Source organism: Podarcis filfolensis (assembly GCF_964270895.1).
Source record: "Podarcis filfolensis genome assembly, chromosome: 14".
NCBI classification, from domain to species: domain Eukaryota; kingdom Metazoa; phylum Chordata; class Lepidosauria; order Squamata; family Lacertidae; genus Podarcis; species Podarcis filfolensis.
Window position 1 is genome coordinate 4,417,375 of NC_139616.1, and position 14,989 is coordinate 4,432,363.

The window sequence follows — 14,989 nt, forward strand, 5'->3', positions numbered from 1 at the left end:
ATATTAACTTGGGATTCAAGATTAGCAATGCCGTCATGCGGACGAGATGGGGCCTTGATTGGCAATGCAGTCTTGGAGCTAATTGTTGCTTCCCCGGGAGCTTTGAATCCAAGCTGGGAATTTCTGCCCCGCACTGTAAACCGTTTCCATTGCAAACAGGCTCCGCAAGGGCATCCGCTGAACAGCCGGATTAATAGACACTGATGGAGTGGAAGCATTAGCTCTAAACTACTTTGTATTATTTGGTTCATTACGTTTGAATGCAACCTTCATTAATTAGCAGTGAGTGATTAAAGTGCCGTCGTTGGAGCGTTGCCTTTTGGCGTTGCCTTTTTGGCCTTCGTCTCCTGCGGTTCCAGCAGTGACATGTCCGTGACCTTTGGGCACCTCACCCTCCGGATGCTCCTCCGCAGACGTCCCTTGGGTCACAGCGTTTGCTGCTGCAGCATTGCCAGTTTCTGCCAGCAGGAAACCGTGGTGCGACCAAGCACATGGGGAATGCTGTACGGTGGTACCTTGGGTTACAGACGCTTCAGGTTACAGACTCCGCTAACCCAGAAATAGTACCTCGGGTTAAGAACTTTGCTTCAGGATGAGAACAGAAATCGCGTGGCGGCAGTGCGGTGGCAGCAGGAGGCCCCATTAGCTAAAGTACCTCAGGTTAAGAACAGACCTCCGGAACGAATTAAGTTCTTAACCCGAGGTGCCACTGTATACAGTTCTGGCCACCTCACCTCAAAGAGGAGGTTGTGGAGTTGGAGTTGGAAAAAGGTTCATTATGCATGGCATGGGGAAAGGGCATAGAGAATTTTTTTTCTTCCCTCTGTCATAGCACTAGCTCTCATGGACATCCGAGGATGCTGCGTTTTGTAAGCTGCAGGATAGATTAAAGAAAGTCCTTCTTCATGCAGCGCATAAACTATGGAACCCGCTCCCCCAGGAGGCAGGGATGGCCCCCAACATGGATGGCTTTAGAAGAGGTTTAGAGACGTTCATGGAGGAGGAGAGGGCTCTCAGTGGCTACTAGCCAGGATGGCGATGCTCTGATTCCACAGTCCAAGCCAGCAATGTAGCTGAATACCAGTTGCTGGAAACCACAGGAGGGGAGAATGTTCTTGTGTCTAGATTCTGTTTCTGGCTTTCCCATTGGGGTGTCAGGTTTGCCACTGTGAGAACAGGATGCTGGACTTAGATGAGCCACTGGCCTGAGCTAAGAGGCTCTTACCAGAACGTTCTTACCAGAACTCTCATCACAGAAATGTTCAAGTTCCTGGTTTGGGGTCTTATCATGACTAAATACAGTGGTACCTCTGGATACGAACGGGATCCATTCTGGAGCTCCGTTCGCATCCTGAGCAGAACGCAACCTGAGTCTGTGCATGCGCGGGTCATGATTCACCGCTTCTGCGCATGTGCGTGACATCATTTTGCGCGTCTGCGCATGTGCAAGCGACGAAACCCAGAAGTAACCCGTTCCATTACTTCTGGGTCACCACGGACCACAACCTGAAAACGCTCAACCTGAAGCATCTTTAACCCGAGGTATGACTGTACTTCAACCTTTGAGAATTCTTTACCCTTTCTTTTTAAAAATGAACACTGTAATGGCCCCCTTTTGTAGATACAGTGTTCACTTTCCCTTCCTCTCCAAAGCGAACAGTCAGCTGTCCCAAGCGCCATGTGATTTGAACTGTGTTGAGGCAGGTGAGCCAATTATGGGAAAGAGAAAGGGAGAGGAGGAGGGGGTGGGGAGAGAGCTGCAGGGAGAGGGCAGAAGCTGGAGGGGCACTTCATGGCTCTCTAATCAAGTGGAAAACCTTCGTTTGGAATACACTCTATTTGCTCTGCGATCTGTCCATTTCTGCCTTTCATTTCCCAGCCTCTGACTATGGGTTATTCCTGTCCGATGAAGATCCACGGAAAGGCATTTGGCTGGAAGCCGGGAGGACCCTCGATTACTACATGCTGCGGAATGGGGTACGACTGAGATCTGTGTGCTCCTGGGAGACATCTAGTTTATGGAGAAGGAGGGTGGCCTGTTGGTGACTGTTCAGGCGGCAGGGCTAGGTAAAGACTCCACGTCCAGAAGGAGGCGTATGGCATTGTATGCTAGTCACAGGAGACTCCTCTTATAACCTTTGTGAGTCATTGTAGAAGCGGAACCCCCATGTACATGGACAGTTGACCTCTGAACACAATATGTTGCAAATATACTGCAGGATTGGGTTATTGCCTGCATGCCTTGCTTGGCTTTCCAGAACCATCTGGGTAGCCTTTGTAAGGGGAAAAAAAGAGGCTGGACTAAGTGGGTCTTAGCATGTCCACTCTTACATTATAAATTCTCCACAAAACTTCATTAGGGCTCGTAGTTTTGGAAGATGTCACCAACATTATCAGAGTGTGAACAATGGAATGGAAAAGGTTTCAGAAAATACAGTGCTGATCATTTAAAAGAAGGCTTGTGTAATCTACCTGGGGTTGTATCCACTGCTGCACCTGCAGAATTCTGCAAGGGCAAGAGGGCTTTCCTTCCTCTCTTCTTGCCGTGCAGCCCCAATTGTATGAAAATCTGCCCCAGAAGGTCCCCCAACCCTCTGGAGCAGATTTTGAGGGACCACAGTGATACGGACCCAGTTTGGGTTGCCAAGTACACTAGTTGGCCCTAATGCTTCTGCTTATTAGGGCTGCCGACTTCCTAAAACCACATTTAAAAGTACATAACACATTTTAATTGCGGCAACGGGGGCTGAAGGGCAGAGGAGAAGAGGAGGAAGTTCTGTTGTGCAAGCACGGTATCAGTGTTGGGTACTACACTTAGAACTGTAGCCAATGCTAGTCCTACTCAGAGTAGATCCATTGAAGCTGATGGACATGACTAACCTAAGTTCATTCATTTCAATGGCTCCACTCTGAGTAGGACTAGAATGGTACCCTGAGGGATCCCCCCACTCTAGATTCACCCTTCAGAGTCTGGTGCAAAAGATACAGACTTCAAAACTCTGAGGCCAGGATTTTGTTTGAATTCTGGGACAGGATGCAGTTCACAGCTCTTCCATACAAACATCCGCACCTGGTTCCTCCAGGCTTTTTTCACCTCAGTGGTGTAATTTAAGGGGCCGGGGGGGGGGGGTAATTTCATTGCTGCCACTGTCAAAACAGTTGTGACTTAGAAACCCTTGCCGATCTACTGCAGAGCACCCAGAAATCTGCCAGTTGCTCCAGATCTACCTTCTGTCCACTCCAGGTTAGAATGCTGGAGGCAATCTGGAATGGGCCAGAACAATCACCCCCCCCAAAAAAAAATGTTGGTTGAGCTACAAAGCAGAGGCACCCCTGTTATGTGACTGGAACCTCCTCAGGAAGGCCGGTGAATCTGTGCGCATTTCCTTAAGGCATCCCTGGAAAGCCCTTGTGGCACTGGGAAGTTTCCTGGGATCCCTAGAGCCTCATTTATTGACTTCATTTATTAAGATTTCTTACTCACCCTTCACCAGAAAGCCCCAGGCTGGGTTACAAGGAAATAATTATAATACTATGTTAAAATCAGTTTAAAACAGTTTATATCAGAAGACCAGAGTGGGATCTAAAATGTATGCCTCAGCTGTCATAGGATAAAGATGCGTATCTTCAGCATATGACACAGTGCAGGTGCTGGAGAAACCTCAGGGAGAGGTCTGGGGTAGGAGGGGATTCCTCATATCAGAAATTGTGGTCAGTTGGAATGACTTTAAGTTGTCTTATTGTGGCCTGGTGATGCTTGACGTAAAGGGGTCTGCATACTGGGAAGTGCAATGGAAGAAGAGTCAAACCCAGCCCCTTTTGGAACTTCACTGGCCTCCTAGGAGGGTCAGCTGGGTCTGCCTCTGACGTATTCTTAAAAGTGTCCCTGTGACTCACTTCCTAGGATATTTTGGAATACAAGAAGAAGCAAAGGCCGCAGAAGATCCGGATGCTGGACGGGTCGGTAAAGACGGTGATGGTGGACGACTCTAAAACCGTGGGGGAATTGCTGGTGACCATTTGCAGCCGGATAGGTGAGGCCAAGGGTGCCGTTAACTCCATTTCCTAGGATAGATTTTCCTGTGAGGAGAAATAGCCATTGGGGTCCCCAGGCCTAAACCTCACCTTTTACTGTCTGTCCTGGTAGAAATAACAACTCCAGAAGAAAAGAAAGGGTGCTAAGTGAGTGTAAATGGAACTTGCTGGTGAATTTGGAGGGGAGGGACAACAGTTGGGATCTTGAACCTTGTGCATGATCTCCATTCTAAAAAAAAGGCTGTCCTGGAAACTTGAGCTTCTGATCCGAGTTATGCACCCGAATATATGAGAAATGCCATTCTCAACCATGGACCACATTTTGAGGGTCTGAGACAAAAGTGGAGGGGGGTCCATGGATGTGACTCTTTGTACAATAAGCCCACAACTTATGCAGGATTTACGTTCCAGGGGGTCACACCTACTACCAAAATCACATATAATCAAAATCCATTGGGTTCAATGGAGTGTGGGATTGCCAAAGTCATTTTTCCCAAAACCCTGACCCCTTTCCACCTCAATTTTATTTTTGCCACATGCCCAAGTTAAAAGCACACAAGTCATACAAAACTTTCTATATCCCCATGCACCTCCACAGTCCATTCATGCAAGGAAGAGGCATTGCTATGGTCCAGGGTTGCATTCCAGTGAGGCAAAAGGCCTTGAAGATATGCAGAGCAGGTTGGAGGAGGGGGTGTGGCCTGCAGGCAGTTCTAGGGCCCAGATTGGCACGCCTGGAGGGCCACATTTGGCCCTTGGAACTTAGGTTCCCCACTTGTACCACGAATTGCTTCATTTTTCTGTTCTTCCAAGATGTGTTACCAGGTGGAACATTTGCAGCCAGCATGTTGGCCAACCCGTGACTCAGAGCTAAAACTAAAGGGCTCCTTCCCTCGGCCACTGGATGTTGCTGGGGTGTGTTCTTAGTTGTTTCTTTAGAGCATCTGTACCCCACTCTCCAGCCCAAAAGCCTCTTGCAGAAGCTTATGCTCGGTCAATTAAAAAAACGTTGTCCCTGCCTGTAAGCTTACAGTCCAAAAGACACAGCACAAAAGGAAAAAAGGATGTGCAGGGGAGAGGAAGGCAGGAGCCAACTCAGGAGCCAATTCTTAAAGTTAAATATTAGTTCTTATAATGAGCAGCTGGAATGGAAACTTTCATGGGTAAGATGCACCTGATGGAGCTGGTCTTTCAGCAGAGCTGATGGCAAGGGCCCTTCTTCCCACATCTCCCACTGTCACAGCCTGAAAGAATGACTGCAGGCTGAGAGAGAGCTTTCGTGCCACAGGGGCTTCCTTTCCCAGCTCTGTGACTGGTAAGATCCCTCCCCTAGTGATGCCAGGGACTGAAATATGGCTTAGCATTATAATGAGCTAAGCCACACCCCAAGCACTGTGGTTAGTAAAAACTAAGTGAGCTTCATAAACCATGGCTTGTTTCTAAGTGGTTAATCTAAAACAGAAGTGAAAGCTACCAAACTCCTCCTTGTGGCTGTACTGGAGAAAGGAGGAGAAGGGATGAGCATGCAGGCCTTGTGGAGCACCTGGGCCCAGTCTCATGTTCTAAATTGGCCTGCGAGGCCTTTTCTTTTTTAAACAGACTTTAGGACAGTGTTTTTCAAACTTGCGTTCCCATCTGTTGTTGGACTACAACTCCCATTATCCCTGACTGCTGGTCTTGCTAGCTAGGGATGATGGGAGTTGTAGGACCCAAGTTTGAGAACTAGCATTACATCCAAAGTAGGCCATGGAGTTCCCCGTGGCAGAGCAGCAGCCTTCTAAAAGAACTGTGTTTGGGGTTTTCTTGCTTGCTTTAGACGAGGATGTGGTTTCGGACCAAATAGCTGTGTTGAATAAGCAGGCTTAGTTTGTTCTTGCAATTCCAGGAATAACCAACTACGAAGAATACTCCTTAATCCAGGAGAGCAACGAAGAAAAGAAAGAGGAGGGCACAGGGACCCTGAAGAAAGATCGGACGCTGCTGCGAGATGAAAAAAAAATGGAGAAATTAAAGGCAAAGCTGCACACGGATGATGACCGTAAGTTGTGTTCCCCAGTGAAGCTCTGTGGCCTTTCATATTTTGCTGGACTCCAACTCCCATCAGCCCTAGGCAGTGTGCCCAGCAGCCAGGAATGATGGCAACTGTGGTCCTACAGAGGATGCTCAACATGTTCCCAACCTATGACTTGTCAGAATAAATAGAAACTGAAGTTGGTGACAGTCTCTGAAAACAGAAGTGAATTAACCGTAGCTCTGACTTGCAGAAAGTCAGACTGTGTGTGTGTTTAATAATTTGTGTTAAAGGTTTTCTTAGTTTACAAAAGTACATTGTCTCTTTATCAGGTTGTGTTTTCTACAGATCAGTTACATTTGTTGTGAGACATTAGTGTTGTATGCAGTATAAGGTTGAGACGAGAAGGGGGGGAATTGTGCCAGCATCCACTGGATATGTTCTCTTTCTATTCTCTTATTATGTTTCCTTGGTAATGAGAGGTATTGGGGGGGCAGGGTGTGGTTGGTTGTCTGTGGTTGACTGCAGTGGGGTTTGTTTGCAATTGTGAGGGGAGGAGGACTTGTTGGGTCAAGTAAGCCAAATTGATTCATATGCTGTTGATGGGTTCTTGTTGTCTTGTTGGGCTGTGTATGTGATAAAGGGGATCCATACTAGGGTGAAGGTATCCTCTTCTATTTGTCCCTGTATCAGTTTCAGTTTGTTGGTTAGCTTTTCTAGTAAGGCTGTTTCCCATACGACTTGGTACCAGTTGTCCTTGTTCACTCCTGACAGGTCTCTCCAGTCTATGAGGCTAAGAGTAGGTGGGTCATAAGCTCTTTGTAATGTGAGTGGTCAATAGGATCTTGGAAAATCTTCAGTAGGGCCAGTTCTGGGGTGAGTTCCAATACTTGTTTAGTTACTTTGCATATCTCTTGTAGGACATTTGTCCAGAAGGGTTGGATTTGGGAGCATTTCCACCACATGTGGAGGTATGTGCCTGTAGAGGTGCAGTCTCTCCAACATTTTCGTGAGGTTCCTGGGTGTATCAACGCCAGTTTCCGTGGTGTTAAGTACCATCTGTATGTGAGTTTCAGTGTGAGTTCCCTTCTTTTGGCTGAGATAGATTTAAAGGGAGGTTTAGACCACGTTCTAGTCCATTGGGTGGGGTTAATTTAATGGCCTATGTCATGCTCCCATTGTTTTTTGATTGTGTTAAGGGAGCTTGTGAGATTTTGGACCAGTATTTTGTATATTGTGGATACCATCCCTTTGCCTTGTGTCTTTGTTGTTAGGAGAAGATTTTCAAAGGTGGTCAAAGGCCTAGTTGCTGCTGATTTTACTACTGGATTTTTTAAAGAAGGCATGCAATTGGTGGTGTGTTAGCCAGGGCATTTAGGTGTCCCCTAGTTTGTCTTGTATTTCTTGTGAGCCAAATTCTCCACTGTGAACAATCAATTTTAGACTTTAAAAACGTATATTGGCTGCCAAGGAACAACTACCAGAAAAGATTAGTTATCAAGTTTCACCAGAATAGAACTCCAACTAAGGTTTTGCACATGCGAGATCATTTGGCAAAGTACCAAATATTATTGACAAGAGTTTTTAAAGACAGTATGTGCCCTCCATTGTGCAAACTAAGACGCAAGGAACAAGCATAAAGAACAATAATTACTTTGGTGCAATAAAGAGCTCAGCTAAGAACAGCAAATGCCAGAGGAGTGGAACTTCCCTCTCCATAGCAACAAGACCCGATTTAAATACCCCACAGAAAAAGGGGACTGTGACTCAGTTAAGGGAGTCAGTAGACTTACAAGATTCTCCCCAGACTCCAAAAAAGATCCAGAATAAACGGTCCCTAGAACAGAAAAAGGACCAACAAAACAAAGAGGCTGCAGATAATGTAGAAGCTACAGGACTTAGGGAAATCGCCCCACTGACAGACACAAAGGCCCATAACGTATCATGCTGCTCATATGCTGACCCTAGAATCCCCGTACTGTCCATCAGTGGATGAACCATTAGGAAGATTCAACCTACTAATTCAAACCAGCCCAGATAAAGAGGAGGGGACTCAATTTACAAATGGAACACACTCAACAGGAAGCGAAACATGTTCTGCTTCCAAGGCAAAGTTCACAAACCAAAATACCTACTTCCAGATTTGCAGCATTCTTAAGGTTCATTAAACCTAACAAGAAACCGTGGCTCCATTTCATTTTTTGTTTGCAATAAACAAACCATAGTTAGGAAGGATTAAGATAAGCAAGCTATGGTTTATTAAACCAGTTTGCTAAACCACAGATTAGCACTGTGTGTGAACCAGGCCAGTGTCTCCCTAAGTGCATAAATGTTAAAGAATGTCCGGTGTTGAAGAACATGGATGTTTGAATGTGTTGGGAAACTGGAAAATACTTTAACTTTATTTATAAATCTTGGTCCTGCTGTACAGTAAGCGCTGCTTCTGACTGCTGCTTCCACAAAGCCTTTTGCACAACCCCCCTAATCACCATCCAGAGCCCTTGGTAGCTAAGCCCCCAAAGTCCATCCAACAGAAACAACTGCACATTGCTTCCATTGTTTTACCCCTGCCTTCACCGCTTTCTCTGATATTTTACCATGCATGCTCCTTGGGGTTGGGACCTTTGCTGTCCAGGGAGCAGGTTCTATGGTTGTGAATCCTCATTAACATAGCAGCTGATGCAGCAGAGCCCCATTTGAGCTAGGTGAGGTCAGGACCCTGGACAGAGCCCTGCCTAGAAGGGAACTGTTGCTTCAGCAAGTTGCAGAAGCCTTCCTGAGGTCTTATGGAAGATGGCTGGCCTGGGCTTTGTGTGACCCCCCTTACCCTCCAAGGAGCTAGCTGTTCTGCAGCTGTAGGTGGGTGATAAGGACCATCTCTAGGACTGATTCTTTTGAGATTCAGATTCTAGCAACGCTAAGGCTTCTGACCCAGAAGAACCTGTTGCAGGAATGGTGACACCTTGCCCAGGTTATCCTCTGAGCTTTGCAGTGGGTGGGTGGGCAAAATGGTTGAGGGTGATATTCTCTTCCATTTTTTACAATGCACTAGGCACACCCTGATGGCGCCGTATAAATATAATTGCATACCCAAGATCACACCATCCTTTCGCCTTTCACATGTGCTCGTAAATCTGAGCATAAAAATACAGAGACGTTTCCCCACCTATTTGGTGTGTGCCTATAAGTGTGGACTAAACCAGGTTGGCGAATGAGAGTCCAGAATCAGCTGTTTGATTTGATATGGCATGCAAGGGTAGGATCCTTTATGTATTGCAGGGGAACAACAGAGGTTCCCAGGCAACAACTATACATATTCTTTATCCTCCTCCTTTCCTCCTTCCTTGCCTCCCCCGCTGCCCTTCCCCCTTTCTAGAAATGGCTTTTGAGCAGCCTGGGGTCTCCTGCTGCCCACTTCTCTTACTAGAGTAAGAAGTGCTATTTAGGTGTGGACTGTGTGTGTGTGTGTGTGTGTGTGTGTGTGTGTGTGTGTGTGTCGCCTTATTCACCTTAGATGCTGGAGGTCAACGCAGTGAGCTGCTTTCATATGCTGGAATCTGCAGTCCAAAATCTCAATAGTGTTTGCAAAGGAAGCTAAAACAATCCTCACTTTGTTCTGTAACTCTGACAGTGATCCAAGATGATAATTCACCATGCACAACTTGGCAGGGGCAAGGACTTCTTTATTTTATTGATTTTATTTTAATTCCATTAGTGTATCCTAGCTTCACCTCCCATGCAGGTTTTAGAGTTGCTTGTCAGTTAAAAATCAAAACTGAGCAAAGGAGAAACAAAGCAAATTTATAATAGGTCAAATGAGACGAAAACAAGGCTTTTGCAGTGATCCTGTTCATTTTTAACTTTAATTCAGCATGAGCTGCATATATGATGTATAACACTGATGCCCACTCAACTGCTTCAGTCTGCAGAACCGGCCCTGGTACAGGTTCCACATAATACTCGTTGCACATTTGTAAGAAATTGATCTTCTAGTGTGGCAGCACCTACACTTTGGAACTCCCTGCCTATTGACACCAGGCTGTACACTTTCACTGTACACTTTTTTTGCACTTGCTAAAAACATTTTTGTTCAGGCAAGCCTATACAGATAAGCAGAAATTTGACGTGTTTTTTTAATCTGGTTTTTAGTGTACTGTTGATTTTTATTATTATTATTTTTTTTGAATGTTTTAAACAGCTGTTTTTAACTGTCTTTACTGATAATTTCATTGTTACATTCATTTTGTAAACCGCTTTGAGGCTGGTTTTTGTTTTGTTTTTACAATCAAGCAGTATATAAATTTTATGAACTAACTAAATAAGTGTTCCCTAAAGGTTGGAACTTGCTGCATGGTTCAGCTGCTTTCAAGGAAGCTTGGAAGCTGCCGTATGTCCATTCAGACTGGCCCGGCCGGCCCAGTATTGGTTGCTGCTCTCCAGGGCCAGGGACTCAGAAAGGTCCTTCCCACCATGGACAGGCAACTGTCGTGCTCAATCAGCCAGGGCTGAGTGTTTTCCCCACATAACTGGAATCCTTCCAGCCAGGGAGGACGAGGCGTCATGTAGTTCTGTGGGAATGCGGAGGAAGTGCTGTGAGGCTTTGAGTGCTCAGGCCAGCTCTCAAAGGAGCTTGATGACTGCAGAGTGAGACTGCGGCATTGAATCACCTCTTGGGTTAATTTTTAAAAAGGGCTTCTGAAGGCCAAATCCATTTCCATATAATTCTTAGCACGTGCAGAATACCTAGATGCAATGACAGTAAACTATGCAATATTGATAGTTCCTGGACAGGATATTGGCCCAATTCCATTTTCCAGACAAATGCCATAATCATGAGGATTGCATAGATCAGTATGTAGTTGTGAGTCTGGGGTGTGGCAACTTTCCTCACAACAGAAAAAAACACCCCTGCCGATGGATGATAGAAATTATGGGTTGTAGCCAGCTAAGTTCTACTTAGGGAAGACCCACTGAAATCAATGTACTTAAGCTAGTCATGCCCATACATTTCAATGGGTTTGCTCCAAGCAGGACTAACATTGGCTACAAACCCAGTGACACAGGTGTTTTAAGCTGGTTTTTGTTTATTGTTGGTTTTAATTGCTAATGTTTAAAACAGTTGTTTTTAACAATGGTTTCATTGGTTTATTCCTTTTGTAAACTGCTTTAAGGCTTTTCACAATCAAGCAGTGCATAAACTTTATGAAATAAATAAACACCCACCTGCCAAAATATGAACTCTGAATGCTCTTAAAAATGCTCCTGTAAAGTATCTCTAGGCTAATAACGTGCTCTTTGCTTTCAGAGCTTTCTGGTGGTGGTGATAAAACTTGTTACCAAGGTGCTCAGCCTTGCTGGCATTCTGAGTAACTCCCTTTAAATGCCTTGACATTTTTGATTCAGTTGATTCAGTTTTGTCTGTGAAAGGCTGACAAAGCAGAAGGATACGAAAGTATTTGCTGTATTATATTGGTTAATGATGGGGTACGCTAATGATGTAGGCATACAAGCTTAAGAACCCTGGGCATGCAAATTATCTTTCTTATTATCTAACTCCTAACTTAATCAAAGGATCCAGTCCTCTTGGAGCCCAGGGGCAACAAAACACCGCCTGTAAAGCATTGGCTCTGACCGTCAATCTGTTGGTAACTATTAGCATTTCTTAAGGACAGGAACCTTCCACCGGAGATATACACAAGAAATTGGCCACTCTCTGCTCCTTGCACACCTGTGGCAACTCTTAGGAGCCCATCAAAGCCCTGCTCTCCTTTGCTATGCTGGGGGAGAGATGACTTTAACTGCAATTGACCTATAATACAGTTCCCCAGCTAGATCTGGGGCACACTTCCCCCAGGTCTATTTTGCAGGTCCAGGAGGAGGATTACATGGTGGGACAAGGGCTGCCCCAACCCCCTTTGCTTTAGTCCTCCTGCCCACCCTTCCTTCCAGGCTCCCTGGCATTTCTTTCTCTTCTCCATTTTTCTCATGGCAAGCTCAGTTCACTTAGACACCTTTGCAACTGCGCCGTTGCCTGCATTCCCTCCCTTCAAAGAAGCTTCACAACCTTACAGGCTTTCAGGGACTTCCAGAGTCCACATAGTAATAATAATAATAATAAAAAATTTTATTTATATCCCGCCCTCCCCAGCCGAAGCCGGGCTCAGGGCGGCTAACAACAATCAAATAATCAAACAATCAAATAAACCAACATTCTAAAAATATTTCATTATAAAAATTAATTAAAATCAAGTTGAAGGCGACCATTAAGCAAAACTCTGTGCAGGTTGCCAGAGGAGGGAGTCAGGCTGCGCCCTGACCAAAGGCCTGGTGGAACAGCTCTGTCTTGCAGGCCCTGCGGAAAGATGTCAATTCCCGCAGGGCCCCGGTCTCTTGTGACAGAGCGTTCCGCCAGATTGGAGCTGCTGCCGAGAAGGCCCTGGCTCTAGTTGAGGCCAGCCTAACCTCTCTGAGGCCTGGGACCTTCAGGATGTTTTTATTTGCAGACTGTAGGTTTCTTTGTGGGGCGTACCAGGAGAGGCGGTCCCGTAGGTACGAGGGTCCTAAGCCGTATAGGGCTTTAAAGCCCACCTCTCCCATCGCAACCAGGCCTGGGAACTCTTGTCAGCCTGGTGCCAAGAAGGGTCTCTGGATTGGGCCCCTGCTTTTTTCTATCAGGCCTGGGAGGGGGAATACTGTTGCTTTCCCTTCCCCTTTAGCCTTCTTGTTTAGCCATGCTGGGGGGCACGTATATAATTATTCCCCCTCTGTCTACCAATTAGGCTCTGCTTGTTTGTCTGCTGCCTCCTTTGTGTGCTGTGTTTTCTGTGTATTTGGTAGGTGACGCTTTCCAGGGGCGGTTTTAGGGTAGCTTGACCAGTTCAGCTGCACTGAGCACCGTGCTGCAGGGGTCGCCACAGCAATGCTGTAGAACGGAGCTCAAGTGCCAAGGGGGCGCTGAATTTTAGCATCTCAGGGCGCCACCGAAATTTGAGAGCTCACAGTCTGCCACTACTCTTTCCACCTCAGACTGCCCCAACTGTACTTCTGCTGCTGGTTCATTTTGAAAACTGTCTTATATTAATGAATTCTTTTTCATTCTGCAACAATCTGCATAATAAACAATATTTCTACATCAAAATAAAAATGCACATTCTTTGATATTACTCTCTGGTCTGGCGTCTGAGGACTAATTCCTCCATGGAGGGTGGTCAGAGTGATACATCCCCCCTCCCCGCTCCAACATATGTTGTTGGACTCCAACACCCATCAGCCCCATCCAGTAATCAGGGATGATGAGAGATGTAGTTCAACCCCATCTGGAGGGCTACCCCTGTCATGCCCAGTGTAATATCCTCATAGAACAGCGTGGCTTCAAGCTAAAGATTTCATTACACGTGTGTTCCAATACACAGGCATACATGTGTGCTTATATGTAATGTGCAGTCAAAGACACATGGCAACAAGCTGCCGCTAACTTGCTATATAAAGAGAATTTGCTTGGGTATTTGATTAAAGCAGATTCAGTTTTGTTTGGGGCTGGGAGTTAGTTTTTGTATTGCCCTTGCCCTACCCTACAAGGTTGTTGTGAGGATTATATACAATGCTAACTAAGTGCCTGGCATTGTTATTGTTTCCAATATTTATAGATGGTTTTTCACCATAAAATAGTTTATAAATCAATAATAAAATGGCACATGGTTTAAATCAATAAAAAGCCACAGGTAAGAATGTGAAATTGGCTTGATACAACTTACTTAAAATGCCTCCTGGAATACAGGTATTGTATATACAAATGATAAATACAGTGGTACCTTGGTTCTCAAACTTAATCTGTTCAGGAAGTCCGTTCCAAAACCAAAGCATTCCAAAGCAAGGCGCGCTTTCTCATAGAAAGTAATGCAAAATGGATTAATCTGTTCCAGACTTTTAAAAACAACCCCTAAAACAGCAATTTAACATGATTTTTACTGTCTAACGAGACCATTGATCCATAAAATGAAAGCAATAAACAATGTACTGCAGTCACGCACACACGCAATCAATCAATAGCTGAACTGGGTTCTACACAGTCACAAAAACTAAACAAAAAAACGACAAAAATGCAAAATACAGACAGACCTCAGCCTAACACTCAAATCGGAAGCGTAACACTCAAAAGGGAGCACATTCAGCTTCCCAAAAAGGTTCACAAACTGGAACACTCACTTCTGGTTTTGCAGTGTTTGGGTTCCAAGTTGTTTGAGTACCAAGGCGTTTGAGAACCAAGGTACCACTATACTACGTATGTAGCAACAGTGGCCGCACCCCAGGAGTGGCTTCAACTGGCCGGTCTCAAACCTTCAGTGAGTTAATGACTTTCCCTGCATGCGAAGACCAGCTGTGGCAGATTGAGTGGACAGGACCAATAGTGAGTCCAACAGTTAAGCAGGCAGTTTCTGCATGTGCTGTAGATGGAAGTAAGGGCAGCTGAGGCTCATCTACTTGGGGAGCCCATCTAGGAGAAGGAAAACTATTATCCTAAACCTCTGCTGCCTTGCGGGATATCTTCAGGAGGAGAAAAGACCAAGGAGTAAACAAATCTGGAGTGGAGTTCCTAAGACGGTTGGATGTCGCCTTGTACGCTTCCTTCCAGCAACTCCTGCAGCCAAGCTGGTGCCAAACATATTGCTCTGCTTTCCTTTGGACCCCATCAGCAAAGCCGAGAGGCAGCCCCAGACCTCAGTGGACACTACTAGACTTGTCCCATGAGAGGTCACTTTGGTGCTGCTCATGCAGCGGTTTGGCTTCACCTCCAGAGGCACTGTCTTGAGACAGATGGATGCAGACAATGAAGTTGGCTTCCTTTTGAGGAGTTATCCGGAATGTGTATCTACCATTTGGACTCTTTTAGAAGTTTACATAATTGTATATCCATTGTTGGTATATACTTCAAATTATAGACAA

The 14,989-nt window shown here is 45.6% G+C and overlaps 1 protein-coding gene across 5 annotated transcripts in view; it reads left to right on the forward strand.

Moving 5' to 3' along the window:
• TLN2 (talin 2) overlaps window positions 1–14,989 on the forward strand; it is a 171,130-nt gene that overhangs the window by 61,561 nt on the left and 94,580 nt on the right. For all 5 annotated transcript variants that reach the window (XM_083586092.1, XM_083586096.1, XM_083586094.1 and 2 more), the window contains exons 3-5: window positions 1,880–1,977; window positions 3,905–4,034; window positions 5,921–6,073. In XM_083586092.1, the coding sequence (XP_083442218.1) occupies window positions 1,880–1,977; window positions 3,905–4,034; window positions 5,921–6,073 (381 nt within the window). The remainder of the gene's footprint in view (window positions 1–1,879; window positions 1,978–3,904; window positions 4,035–5,920; window positions 6,074–14,989) is intronic.